Below are 13,843 nucleotides of genomic sequence, written 5' to 3' on the forward strand. Positions count from 1 at the left end.
TGTAGTTTTCTTTTTTCTTTTATAAATTTCTCAAATTTTCTATAGTAAATATGTATTGCTTTTTTAATTAGAAAAATGACTATTAAAAAAAAATCTGTTCTTTTGACCTAGCTTGGCCCTTTTCAAGCTTCTGTTATAATAGCTTTGAGAGAAAACCGAATTGCATGCTGTCAGTCTTGTGAGGGCCTCTGAGACAATCTGGTTCCACATGTCATATGTGGGGAAACTGAGGCCCAGGGGTATATAGCACTTATGCAAGGTCATACAGGGAAGTAAAGGCCCCAGATACCCCGTCTGGAGCTCAGGCAGCCACCCAAAGGTTACAGTCTATGGGCTCGAATTACAGCTAGAATTTATGGCTAACCTGCATTAGTTGCTAACTGCAACTATGGCCCTGAATGCCAAGCATAGCTGACCTCACAGACTCAGGGACAAGCTGGCCTGGGAATGACAGGTGAGTGGCAGGTGAAAGAGAGCAAAGGGCAGCTGGGTGGGTGTGGAGCCAGCCAGGTGTGCCCCAGGCCCCTCCCTCTCGGCTCCAGGTCTCACCCAGCGCTGCCTCCTCCCTGGCAGGGCTGAAGGCTCACTTACTGCCCCTGGCTGGGCTCGGACAGAAGAATGAGAAGTCTCCGCTGGCGTTACACTCGGCTGGTAAGAGGCCCAGCTGGGGCGGGGGTCGGTCAGGAAAGGCAGGGGAGGTGAGATCTCTGGCTGCGTGGGGCTTGGGCCAGGGTGCATACAGCTGGGTGTCCCCCTTCCGAGGCCCTGCCCAGATGGCCCAGGGCTCAGAGCAAGGACTCAGGAACCTGGGGCCTGAGCGCCCAGCCTTGTGGTTCCGGGACCCTCAAGGAGCACAGACTACTGTCTCCATTCTTTCCTCCCTGGAATGGACGCCAGATGGAGCTCTGTCCAGAAGCCTGTCCAGTTAGGACTCTCTCCATAGGCCTGAACCTGGGGAATAGGAAAGCAGTGTCCTGTCCAGCTCTTCTCCCCAAGGAGATCTCTCCTGATGAAAAGCCCCAAAGTCCTTGTGTGCAGGCATCATGTGCATGTGCGTACACACACACACACACACACACACGTTCTGGTACAGAGTGGCAGCTCAGTGATTAAATGAATGAATGAATGAACACACCAACATACATGCCCACTGACACTCACATATAACACAACCCCAGCTCACACCCACAAACACACTGAAAGATAACATACAAAGTTGCATTCAACACCTTCTCACACTGATTTGCCTACACAACTCTATTTTAAGCCAACACATCACACACCTTCACACAAATGTGCATTTTTTTATTGGGGCATTTTTTGTTTATTTTTATTTTTGGCTGTGCTGGGTCTTTGTCGCTGCACAGGCGCTTCTCTGGTTGTGGCAAGCAGAGGCTCCTTTCTGGTTGTGCTGCGCAGGCTTCTCATTGCGGTGGCTTCTCTTGTTGCAGAGCATGGGCTCTAGGGCACACAGGCTCCGGCAGTTGCAGCTCACGGGCTCAGCAGCTGTGGCTCCCGGGCTCTAAAGCACAGACGAAGTAGTCTTGGCGCACAGGCTTAGCTGCTCCTCGGCATGCGGGATCTTCCTGGGCCGGGGATCAGACTCGTGTCTCCTGCATTGGCAGGTGGATTCTTATCCCCTGAGCTGCCAGGGAAGCCCTAAATGAGCATTTTATATGAACCTGTGCACTGTCTCACCCATGAGAAACACGTGTTGTTTCACCAGCTCAGAAGGCCTTCTTTCTTCCTTTGAGATAATAACATGGGGGTAATAAAAAGCCTACTCTGGAGAGTTCTCTGGTGGTCCAGTGGTTAGGACTCCACGCTTTCACTGTGGAGGCCCAGGTTCAATCCCTGGTTGGGGAACTGAGATCCTGCAAGACTTGTGGCAGAGCCAAAAAAACAAAAAAGAAGCACATTCTTCTTAGGATTCTTGGGAAAATTCAGAGATTATGCTCACCAAGCATTTCACTTGGGCCTAGTCAAGTGTGTCCTGTTTACCGTATATTCAGCCACTATTGTATTATTATTGTTATTTCATGTACAAGTGCACAGTTTGGGAGCTGCCACCTGCCCTTCTCTCCTGCCTCCAAAGCTTAGAACATAATCCCTGGCATCCACTCTGGATCCAGAGCAACCAGGCAAGACAAACCTCGGGGGCCCAAGGCCACATCCAGTGGGTGTAGCTGGAAGGGGCCAGGGAGGGAGCTGGCTGGCGGGAAGGACAGGGTCTGGCCTATCGTGGACAATTCACAGCCTCCTCCGGCTGGACTGGCAGGGGCCCGGGCAGGGGTGATGAGGTGGCCAAGGCTCTCAGGCTCTGGATGTGTGGAAGCTCGTGTCTCCTTGTCTCTCGACTCACCAGGCCTGTGTGTGTCTTTACAGCCCAGCCAGGTGGAAGATGCTCTGTCTGGGGAGGAGGACAAGGAAGAGGAAGAGGAAAAGGAGGAGGAGACAACCCCAGCCCCAACTCCGGTTCCCGAACGACCCATGGTGTCCCAGCTGGCAGGAGCCAGCCAGGTTCTGGGAGCCTCGGAAATGAGTCAGGTTCGGGCACAGTCCATGGTACAAAGACTTCAGTCCTGCCCCACCCCAGCCAGGCCCAGGGACGCCTGGGGTCCCTCCTGCTCTGTCCTCTGCTCACTATGTCACCTTGGGCAACTCACTTCTCTTCGCTGGGCTTTTCTGATAAAATGAGTCAGTAATCCTAGCACCACCTTCTTCACGTCACCAGGAGGTTAAGGATATGGTGAACTAATCAGACTCTTTAAGTGGAACCAGTCCTTGGGAACTGAGGCCAAAGCTGGGGTGGGAATGGGAAGATGAGATGGGGAGTTAGGAGGAGGCAGTCAGTATCTCTAGTCTTTGGGTGCTAGGGGCCATGATGGGCCTGACCTGAGTTCAAATCCTGGCTCTGCCACTTCCTCCCCATGTGGGCTTCAGGCAAGTTGCTTCATCTCCCCGAGCCTCAGCGTCCTCATCTGTAAGATGGGAATAGTGATCCCTTTCTCTGAGGCCTCCTGCTCATTGGTGTTTCCACGGTGCCCCCGGAAACAAGAAAGTACTCCATAACCTGTAAAGCTTTGCCAACAAAGGTCCGTCTAGTCAAAGCCATGGTTTTTCCAGTGGTCATGTGTGGATGTGAGAGGCGGACTGTAAAGAAAGCTGAGCGCCAAAGAATTGATGCTTTTGAATTGTGGTCTTGGAGAAGACTCTTGAGAGTCCTTTGGACTACAAGGAGATCCAACCAGTCCATCCTAAAGGAAATCAGTCCTGACTATTCATTGGAAGGACTGAGGCTGAAGCTGAAGCTTCAAAACTTTGGCCACCTGATGCAAAGAGCCAACTCACTGGAAAAAACCCTGATGCTGGGCAAGATTGAAGGCAGGAGAAGGGGACAACAGAGGACGAGATGGTTGGATGGCATCACCGACTCTATGGACATGAGTTTGAATGAACTCTGGGAGTTGGTGATGGACAGGGAGGCCTGACGTGCTGCAGTCCATGGGGTCGCAAAGAGTTGGACACAACTGAGCGACTGAACTGAACTGAACCTGTAAAGCACAGGCTTGGGTGAGGGGTGGCTGTTTAACCTTAGTCCTCCTGGGACCCCAAGGATATGGAGCACCAATGGTGGGAGGACTGGGAGCCCTTGCTCACCCTCTGCTCTGTCCCCAGCTCAGTCTCCACCTGCCCCCAAGAGTCACTGGATACTCCTGGAGCCTGGCCTTCTGCACATCAAGGGACGGCTTCAGTCTGCAGAGCCTGTACAGGCAGATGGAGGGCCACAGTGGGCCGGTGCTGCTGGTGCTGAGAGACCAGGACGGGCAGGTGAGCGGCGCTGGGGCGCTGCGGGGAGAACTGCCACTAAGGGCTGATGGTTCCCGCGGGGCCTCTCCGACCCCCAGCTCTGCCCCAGACTCCCCAGCCTGGAAGGGATCTCCAGCTCCCTGCCGGCTGCAAGCGACAGACTCTTCCTTCCAGATGTTTGGGGCCTTCTCCTCCTCGGCCCTTCGACTCAGCAAAGGCTTCTATGGTACTGGCGAGACCTTCCTCTTCTCCTTCTCTCCACAGCTGAAGGTGATGCTCTTTTTTTTTTATCAATAATTTTTATTTATTTATGACAGCACTGGGTCTTCATTGCTATGTGCAGGCTTTCTCTAGTGGTGGCTAGCAGGGGACTCTCCAGTCGCGGTGCCTAGGTTTCTCATTGTGGTGGCTTCTCTTGTTTTGGAGCACAGGCTCTAGGGCAGGCAGGCTCAGTAGTTGTGGCTCATGGGCTTAGCTGCCCAGTGGCAGGGGGGATCTTAGTTCCCCGACTAGGGATAGAACTCATGTCTGCTGTACTGCGGGGAGGATTCTTAACCACCAGACCACCAGGAAGTCCCAGGGCTGGTTCCTTTGTTGTGCTTTCCTCTAGCAACATTCAGCTCGTCAGGTTCAAGCAGAGACAGCGTGGATGGGAGGGTCCAACCACGACTGGGGTTTTGCCAAGCTGATCTCCTGACTTTCTCCCAGAAAGTTGGCTCCTCCTGACATCTTTCCTGGCAAAGTGAATGGCACCTCTGTCTTTACTGACGTTGAGACCAAAGATTTTGGAGCCCTTCTTCGCTTCTCTCACACCCTACATCTGATGGCTGTCCGCGAATCCTGATGGCTTCTCCTTCTCTTTCTATCTCTACCCAGAATCTACCGCTTCTCACAATGTCCTTTGCTGTCACCCTGGTTCAAGCCACCATCATTACTTGCCTGTGTCTCTGCTATAGCCTCCTAATGCTTCCACCTTCAGTCATCACAGTACCTGGAGTGAGCCTTTTAAAAGCTAAGTCAAGGACTTCCCTGGTGGCCCAGTGGCTAAGACTCTGAGCTCCCACTGCAGGGGGCCCAGGTTCAATCCTTGGTCAGGGAACTAAATCCCACATGCTGCAACTGAAGATCCTGTGTGATACAACTAAGACTTGGCACAGCCACAGCCAAATAAATGTTTAAAATAAATGAAGTCAGAACATATCACTCCTTGGCTCCAAGCTACCAACGGCTTCTTTTCTCCCTCAGAGAAAAGCCAAAGTATTTTTTCAGAATATGTTTTTATTTATTTATTTGGCCGCATCAGGTCTTAGTTGCGACACGTGTGATCTTTCACTGTGGTGCACAGGCTTCTCTGTAGTTGCGACACAGGCTCAGGAGTTGTGGCAGTTGCTCCGAGGCATGTGGGATCTTAGCTCCCCGACCAGGGACTGAACTCATATCCCCTACATCAGCAGTCAGATTGTTAACCTCTGGACCACCAGACAAATCCCCAGTCTTAAAAATAACCTACGAGTCTCTACGTCTTCTGGACTCTCTCTGACGTCATTTCTTGCTACTTTCCCTCTCCCTACACTGACCTCGGAGGTGGTTCTTAAACAAGCAAGACTGTTCCTACTTCAGGGCCTTTAAACATGCTGTTCTCCCTAAGGTTCCCTCCACAGGATGTCCATGTGAGTCAGTTCTCACTTCCTTCAGGACTCTGCTCAGATGTCACCCTCTCAGCAGGACCCTCCATGCTGTTTACATTTATAGCACTCCAGCCGCTGGAAACTCTTACTGCCCTTCTCTACTTCTTTCTCCTAAGCATTCGTCACAGCTAACACACTATTTATTTTACTTATTTACCTGCCTCCTGCCACTTGAGTGGGAGTCCTAGGAGGCAGGAATTTTTGTCTGTTACATCACTGGTCTATCCAGTACCTAAAACAGTGCCTTTTGCTAAATGTAAAAACAAAACAACAAAAAAACCAAACTCTTGAATGGAATGATTTTTTCTTTTTTTAGGCAATTGCTATAGTCTTCCCAGGCTATTATTATGAAATCTCATCTTTTCAAAAAACTGGTTAATTTTTGCCTGTCTTTGGTCTTCTGGCATCTGCATTCTTCATGAATTCCCACCAGTTCCTTGACCCTTATTCCAAGAAGCATCATCTTAATTTTTTTCTGTAGCAATGTTTATCTTCCTCCTTCAAGTCTGAAGGTCATGTTCCTTGAGGAAAGTATAGGAGGAGTTGAATAGTTCTGTCTTTTTGTGGTCACTTGTTCATATTATCTCTTCTAAGCCCAGGGCTTATCTTCGACTAGTCTTGTTTTCTTGCTAAAAACCCTTTGGTTGCTCAGAGCATTTTTTGCAACTAATCACAGGCAATCATAGGCTATACTTTTGCAGCCCTTTAAAAACCTTTTTATCAGCTAAACTGACTTAAAAACAACTGTGCTCTATTTCTTTCGGCTGCGCTCGGTCCACGCTGCTGCGCTCAGGCTTCCCCAGCTGCAGCGAGCGGAGCCTGCCCTCTAGCTGCGCTTGGGCTGCCGTGCTCGGGTTCTCACTGCAGGGATCTCTCTTGCTGCTGAGCACAGGCTCTAGTGGAGGCTTCAGTAGTTGTGGTGTGTGGGCTTGATTGCTCTGTGGCACGCGAGATCTTGCTGTACCAGGGATCGAATGTTTCCCGTGTTGGCAGGTGGATCCTTAACTGTTGGACCACCAGGGAAGTCCTAAATTGACTCATGAATAATTTGTTCCCTTAACATCTACACCATGTCTCAGGAATACTGCCAGCATCGGGACAGCCTTCATGGAACTTACATGTTAGCAGGGCAGATTGTCACTGAACAGGGCCAGGAAGCAAGGGCTACTTTAAATTTCTCTGGGATGACATTTCGTCTGAAAGCTAAGAAGTGAGCCTTCTGAGGATCTGGGGGGAGAGCATTCTGGGCAGAGGGGTCAGCAAGACCCTGGAGCAGCAATAGCTTCAGGTGTCCCAGGACAGAAGGGCCAGGGTAGATGAAGTGCAGGCGGTAAAGGGGGGACAGAAGTTGGAGAGAAAATCAGGGCAGAGCACGCTGGGCTTTTGGCTGTTAGATGCTGGATTTTATTCCCATTGTGAGGGCCATTGGAGAGCTTTAGCAGAGGAGGGCTAATATCCAGTCTGATTTTTAAAAATAATTATTTTTTGCCTTGCTCACTCTTTGTCGCTGCACGCAGGCTTTCTCTGCTTGCAGTGAGCAGGGGCTACTTGCTAGTTGGGGTGCACAGGCTTCTCTTGTTGGGGAACACTGGCTCCAGGTGCTTAGCTGCCCACAGCAAGTGGGATTTTCCCGGATCAGGGATTGAACCCATGTCCCCTGCACTGGCAGGTGGATTCTATACCACTGAACCACCAGGGGAATCCCTGATTTAATTTTGAATAGCTCACTGAGAGAGCACACATGGGCTTCTGGGCAGGAGACAGAGGAAGCAGAGACCCATTAGGAGGCTGTGATCCGGGAAGGAGTGATGCAGGGACATAATTGGTAGTAGTCAGGGTATCTCTCTGGGGTGGGGCTCGAAACACTTGTTGGGTGTGAAATAGCACCGAAGGTGTGCAGGCTTAGTGTTAACTCCAGTGAGAGGAGGAAACAATTAATGGTAGAATCAGGGCCTGGCTCCTGATGAGGACTTTTCCCCTCCTCTCTCCAGCTTCGGAAGCAGGAAGCCTCAGAGGGTTCTGGTCTATTCCTAGAACAGAAGGGCTTTGGGGCTGTGGGAATTCAGACAGGAGGGCAAGAGGAGGTGAACTCCAGGGAGACAGAGAAACTGCAAGAGTTAGGAGCCTAGAGTAGTTCCCGTGCCTTAGTAGGGGCGTGGAGGTTGTTTCCTTCACCACACTGCCACCCAGTGGTCCAGAGTAAAACTACATGAGCAGGACTCTGCCAATAACGGGGTTTCTTATCACAGGTCTTCAAGTGGACAGGAAGCAACTCTTTCTTTGTGAAAGGCGACTTGGATTCTCTGATGATGGGCTGTGGCAGGTGCGTGTCCTAGTCTTCCCTAGTCTTGAGTCTCGAGGTGGTCTGTACTCTGGTCCTTTCCCCTCTCTGGAAATGCTGAGTTAGGCTACCCCAGACAAAATGGGGGAGGCTGCTGGTTAACCTTCAAGAATCTCCTCTTGATAGGTATTGTGGCACTGCCTGCCCCCCCAGCCAACCCCCTAAACTCCGCTCTAAGTCGATACTGAGAGGAGAGGATGGCATGAAGTATCCCCCAAAGTGTTTAGTTGGTGACAGCATGTGTGTGTGTGTGTGTGTTGGGGGTGGGAAGTGAAGTGTGTTTCACAAGGTCAGTCTTGTCTCTGGTGTGACCTGCATATTCAGGCAGTCAGCCTTATCCTGAGGGCACAGATGACAGCAGTGCTTGATTAGCTTCGCTCTCCCAGCTGTCTGAATAGCCTCCACAGAGATGGACTGACACAGACCCCACCAGCCGCTGCCAATCTGCAGTAATCCACTTCCCAGCTCCAGCCTAGGTTTGCTGTCAAGAGGGGACTAGAATGGACGCCCTGGTCTGACGTGTTCTGGGCTTGAAGTCCAAGCTTATCAGAGTCTGTCCTTTGGTTAAGGCATTGCCATCTTAATGTTCTGAACGTTCTAAAACTGGTCTGTGGTGACGGTTGCTCCATTGTATATGTTTATCAAAATCATTGAACTGTTAAAAAAGAAAACTTGAAACCCCATGGAGGACAATGTGTGAGTCCTTAACAATTTGGGACAAACTGGTTTCAGAGATGAGACTAAGGCAGAGCAGTCATGGTGTGGCCAAGGGCTGCTGGGGCAGGTCTGAAGGGTGCTGGAGGGAGCTGTGCCAAGACTCTCCTCTCTTTAGTGGCCACTTTGGGCTGTGGTTGGATGGAGACTTGTACCGTGGGGGGAGCCACCCCTGTGCGACCTTCAACAATGAGGTGCTGGCCCGGCAGGAGCAGTTCTGCATCAACGAGCTGGAGGCCTGGGTCCTGAGCTGATGCCACGGCGGGCAGCTTCCTGAGCCAACAGGTGTTCAGACCCGCCCCTGGATGCCGACGAGGCTGCGCTCACCCAGGGCAGCCCGTTCCATCCGAAACACAGATGGAGAAGTGTCCGGTGTGGACTGTGACTGAGAGCAGCCTCTTGGCGCCTGAGGACCAAGACAGCTGTGGAGACAGGCCACATTCTACTGGAGGGGGGATGTGAGGGAGTAAAAGACAGTTATACCTCACCCGAGCACCACAAAATTCCTCAGGAAAATGATCCTTTTAGAGAGTACATAGTTAATATGTGTTTATTGTAGAAAAACCAGAAGATGTAAAAAAATTAAAACTGCCTACAATTCAACCACCCCACTAACATTTTCATGTATATCCTTCCAGACAGTTTTCCAAGGAGGTGTATGGTATTCTTACAAAATGGGATTCTTCTCTATATGCTTTGGACATTATTTTAATTTAAAGAATATTGTCAAACCACAGACACCTAACTCAACCAGTGAAATTAATAAAGATTCCAAAACAGCATTCTTCTTTTCCCAGAAAACTGACCAGTCTGCTACCACTATGCTGGGTACTTGAAGATCTCTTATTTAATTCCACAAGGAAAATATGAAAGTAGCAGATGAGCTATATGCACATTTGGGTAAAGAAGCTGAAATTCTGTAGATGGGAATTCAGGGAGATTAAAAAAGGAAGGATATTTTTTCTGGCAAAAGAGGACTTAGAAAAACTAAAAAAAAAAAAAAAAAATCCATAACCCATGTTAGAGCCTGCCTCCTGACAGAACAAGATTCTTTATCAGGTCATTACTTGCCATTATTGAATGAGGAAAACGAAGTAACATAGGGCCTGTTAAAACCATCCCCTCTGGAAGACCCAACACAGTATTGAGGTATAAAGAAACATCTGGGCACATTCCTAGACCAAACACAGTTCTTTTGCACAAAAGGGTCAAAATTGGGCACACGAGTGTGAAAGTCACTGAGGAAGACACCACTGATTTCAAGACAGAGATACATTCATGAAGCTTTATTGCAGCTGTTTCCCTCACCAGGATGAAGCGACCAGGCACTTGAACCTGCAGTCTTACTTACATTCTCAAAGTTACTGACAAAGCTCGGTAACTCTAGATACCAGGCTGTTAAAGGCTCCCTTTTTATACCAATAGTGAAGATGCTTCTTAAGAAAAATTTAACCTTGTCAATGGCACGTGGTTCCCATAATTAAAACAGTTGCAAAGAGCATAAAGTGCAGCTGCCAAAAAGTAACAAAAGACGCAAACAAAACAGATTCAAGTTGTTGCTCAGAGAGCACAGTGATACACTCTGAGATGACAAAGTTCCAGAGTAAAACAATGATGTAAATGGAGGTGTGGCAAAAATCAGACAATCTTTGCAGAGAAACATTACATTCTTGACCTTGGGCCTGGACACATGAAGTCTGAGGTGGCGGATTCTCCCCACTGGACGTTTTGGAAGCACCGTGGCCAAAACAGACATGACCTGGTACCATGACCACTTTCTTTGGGCTTCTAGGAGCCCACTGTATCCACATCCCCATCACACGGCATTGTGGTGGGAGAGGAGCACGGTTTTAACTACTCTAGGAATTAGGGTCAACTTGATTATCTACTGGGGGCGGGAGAGGGGTGACAGAGCAGAACAGCAGACGTTCCAAACGCTTGTCACCCTAGTGTCAACAGAGGAGCACCTGGTTACACAGTGGACGGTGGCAGCACCCCCAAGATGCTGGGGGTGATCTGCCCTGCGGTCTGAGCTCCTCCCCGCTCACTCTTGCTCTGACCCACAGCCAAGGCTGGCTCCCCATGCCCAGGCTGCCAGGGAGGCTTCTGTAAGGGTATGGTGAAGTACAGGATGTCAGGGCTCACGACTGCACTCCCCATGGCCCTGCCTCTGGCAGCCGCTGGATTTAGCTCTAACTCCAGACTCTGTTTAGCTCAGGAGCACTGCTCAACCACAGTGGTGGCTACTCCACTGCTGGAGGTAGAGACACAAAGGGGAACCTGGAATTCACTGGGTAAATCACTTTGTCTCAGCATAGGCAGCCAGTCTTTGCCTTGAAACTCATCAAATGCACTGAACTGGCAAAAATGAAGCCCCAGCTTGAGCACCCCTGAGGGTGGTTCCTCCGATGGCCTCCCATCAGCACCCAAGCGAGTGGCAGAGGTCGGGGGAGGGGAGCTGCTTTCTCCAGGCTGGGCAGTGGTGGAACCCTCAGGGAGGGGCCAGTGAGCACTTAGGAGAGAAAGAAACCCACAAGGGCTGGAGCCACAGCTGACCCAGAGGACAGCCTGGTTTGGGGAGTCCCTCTGCTACTGGAGCTAGGGGGTCTCCTATTAGACAGTTTTATGCCCCATTTCAGAGGAGGCCAGCACCCTCAGATCTTTTCAACAAATCAATCAGGCCTCTCATTGAAGAGCTTGAGCCCCTTCATGGCCCTCCTATACTGTTGACCCCAACCTGGCAGTTTATGGGGGGCTAAAAGGGTGAGGGGAGGTGCCTTTCACTAATGTTGCAATCACTCAAGGAAAGCTAGCCTCAAATTCAGGGTGATGGGCACCTCCTCAGAGGGCCGGGATTTCACATACAGGTTTTAACCACGGCTGTTCATGACAACCCTAACTGCAAATTCCAGTGTGCGCCTTTGTCTTATTTCCAAATTTTTTAAAAAAACAATCTTATGTCATAAGAGTTCAAAGTACTTTAAAAAGCTGTTAATTCTAAGAAAATAGACTGCTAAAGAAGAAAGTCTTTGATTAATATTAAAAAGAGGCAAGGCAGTGTTTTCCATAGCTCATGTTAATAAGGTCTGCCTAATACCTGTTCCTCTGGATAAAAATGACTTAGTATGTGCGTACATTCAAGATATAAAAAGCACTAGCTGTCGCTCCATTTGTAGACCTCTATGATCAAATTCCCTAAATTAATTGTGCTGGGGGAGGAGGGAAAGGGGATGGGGAGGGGCTTTGCGTAAACAATTGAGTGCAGACATTCACATCGAGTCACTTGGGAAAAGCTGGGCTTTGGCTTTTTTGGCCTCTTCCTGGGTGCCAGCTGTATTCCACTCCAATTTCCGAGGTGTTATAAGCGGGGCTACAACGTCACCATCCTGTCAAAGACAGAGTAACTAGGAATAGAGAAAAAAGCCAGTTCTCGTGGTTTTGAGCGAATGTCTCAGGCACACATATCCTTGTCCTACAGACAGCCTGCTTCTGGACAGACTTATTCTTGGGAAACCCCGGATGGTGTACATGCTTAATTAGAGACACACGGTCCTGGGAAGGGAAGAGCTTTCAGAGCAAAAGCCACCACGCCAGTTCTTTTCACAGATGGCCAGAAGCAGCATGTGGCCCGGCTCGGCGACCCCTTCCCTTCATGCAGCTTCTGGGGACGCACTTGTGTCAGGAGCTGCTCTTGTGTCCTGGTTTTCCAGGGAAAGATGGAATGTGCTGGACCCTTGCTGGACCCTCTTTCTTAGTCTCCCCTGTAACAAATGGCCCAGGTCTACAGGATGGCAAAAAGGGGGAAGATAGTGTGTGCCTGTGGAACTTGACCTTTGCTCCATAATCAAAGCTGTCACTTTGGCCTCAGCCTCCTAGATTCCATCCAAAACGAGGGCTGGTGTCAAAGTGAGAAGACACTATGACTGGAAATCAGGGAGTGTAAGAAGCTAGGCCCTCCAACGCCTGACTCTATCCTGAACTGGTTTTGAACCCGTGGCTGGATACTCTAGGCTACATGAGGGTATAGGACTGTCAGAGGCTTTACTGCACGAGGAAGAGAAGGCTCGTGGAGAACACTGTGGGCCTCACATGCCTACCTGCTCTCAGATCTGCTCTCCGCCTCCCTCTGCCCTGCTCTGCATAACAGGAGCTGCTCTTGCGAACCACATCTCCCAGCTCCCCGGGCTACTGGCCTCTAGTCAGGTTGGGCTAGTGGGAGGCACTGGTGGGAGACTGGAAGAGGGGTGGGCAGAGAAGTCAAGGTGCTTCTCCTATGAGCCCTCTGGTCGGGTACAGTGGCCGTGACTCTGCTGTAAACACTGACTTGAACGTGTCACTTTCCTGCTTAAAACACCCATTGCTCCAGGGCTCCTGGCTTACAGGACTATGCACAGAGCCCAGATCTCACCCGTAAATGCACCTCGTTTTCTGTCACCTTCCAGTCCCCCACCCCCTTTATCCAGCTGACTCCTCATCCATCCTCCAGGTCTCAGCTTCCAAGCCCTTTTTAAAAAAATTAATTAACTTTTGGTTGCGCTGGGTCTTCGTTGCTGCACACGGGCTTTCTCTAGTTGTGGCGGGTGGGGTCCACTCTCCAGCTGCAGTGGACGGGCTTCTCATTGTGGTGGCTTCTCTAGTTGTGGAGTGTGGGCTCTAGTAATTGGGGTACTGGCTCAGTAATTGGGGTGCACGGGCTTACTTGCCCCATGGTATGTGAGATCTTCCCAGGCCAGGGACTGAACCCGTGTCCCCTGCATTGGCAGGTGGATTCTTAACCACAGGATCACCAGGGAAGTCTTTCCAAGTCCTTCTTTAAATGAGTCTTTCCGAACCAACCAACTCTGGCATAAACCCTTCACCTTTTTGCTCCTCTAACACTGTACACACTGTTCCGACCCCAAAGTACTTATGCACTACTGTGATTATTATTTACTCGAGTTTTTATTGTCCCCAACTAGAGCGAGACCCTTGGGAACTGTCTCAGATACTGTTTCAAGCCTGGTCCCGGACACAGGACCTGGGGGAACACTCATTCCCTGAATGAATGTATCAGGACTTAGGGTCCAACTTGAGTAGCTGAACTTGAGTAGCCTCTTGTCTCTCTGTTTCCAGTCTCTCCACGTGCCAGTCTATCTGTCGCTCGAGTCTTCCTTTCTCATCAGGGGTTTAGTCTCCTTAGAAGCTATAGTTCTTAAGATGGACATACTTCCTATATTCCCACAGGTCTAGCTAGAGATAAAAGCCAAGAAATAAATAATAATTACAGCAGGGACTTCCCTGGTGGTACAAT

General features: G+C 50.0%; 2 protein-coding genes and 1 non-coding gene across 5 annotated transcripts in view; 2 read left to right on the forward strand and 1 right to left on the reverse strand.

Annotated features, from left to right (window-relative positions):
• The window catches only part of SAMHD1 (SAM and HD domain containing deoxynucleoside triphosphate triphosphohydrolase 1), a 66,478-nt gene that overhangs the window by 747 nt on the left and 51,888 nt on the right, over positions 1–13,843 (reverse strand). The window contains exon 16 of one of the 3 annotated variants that reach the window (XM_052650777.1): positions 11,617–11,939. The exons of 1 other annotated variant lie outside the window; for it this stretch is intronic. In XM_052650777.1, the coding sequence (XP_052506737.1) occupies positions 11,823–11,939 (117 nt within the window). In that variant the 3' untranslated portion in view covers positions 11,617–11,822. Of the gene's footprint in view, positions 1–11,616; positions 11,958–13,843 lie in introns of those variants that run through there. One more of the 3 variants, XM_052650779.1, reaches the window with a different exon arrangement.
• Positions 619–8,807, forward strand: TLDC2 (TBC/LysM-associated domain containing 2). The gene is made up of 6 exons (XM_052650780.1): positions 619–651; positions 2,386–2,547; positions 3,679–3,831; positions 3,985–4,080; positions 7,748–7,821; positions 8,672–8,807. The coding sequence occupies exons 1-6, from the start codon at positions 619–621 to the stop codon at positions 8,805–8,807; spliced, it is 654 nt and encodes a 217-aa protein (XP_052506740.1).
• Positions 1,795–1,866, forward strand: TRNAE-UUC (transfer RNA glutamic acid (anticodon UUC)). The gene has a single exon. It is a non-coding gene; the product is annotated as a tRNA-Glu (tRNA).

Source organism: Budorcas taxicolor, chromosome 13 (genome assembly GCF_023091745.1).
Source record: "Budorcas taxicolor isolate Tak-1 chromosome 13, Takin1.1, whole genome shotgun sequence".
In the NCBI taxonomy this organism is placed as follows: Eukaryota; Metazoa; Chordata; class Mammalia; order Artiodactyla; family Bovidae; genus Budorcas; species Budorcas taxicolor.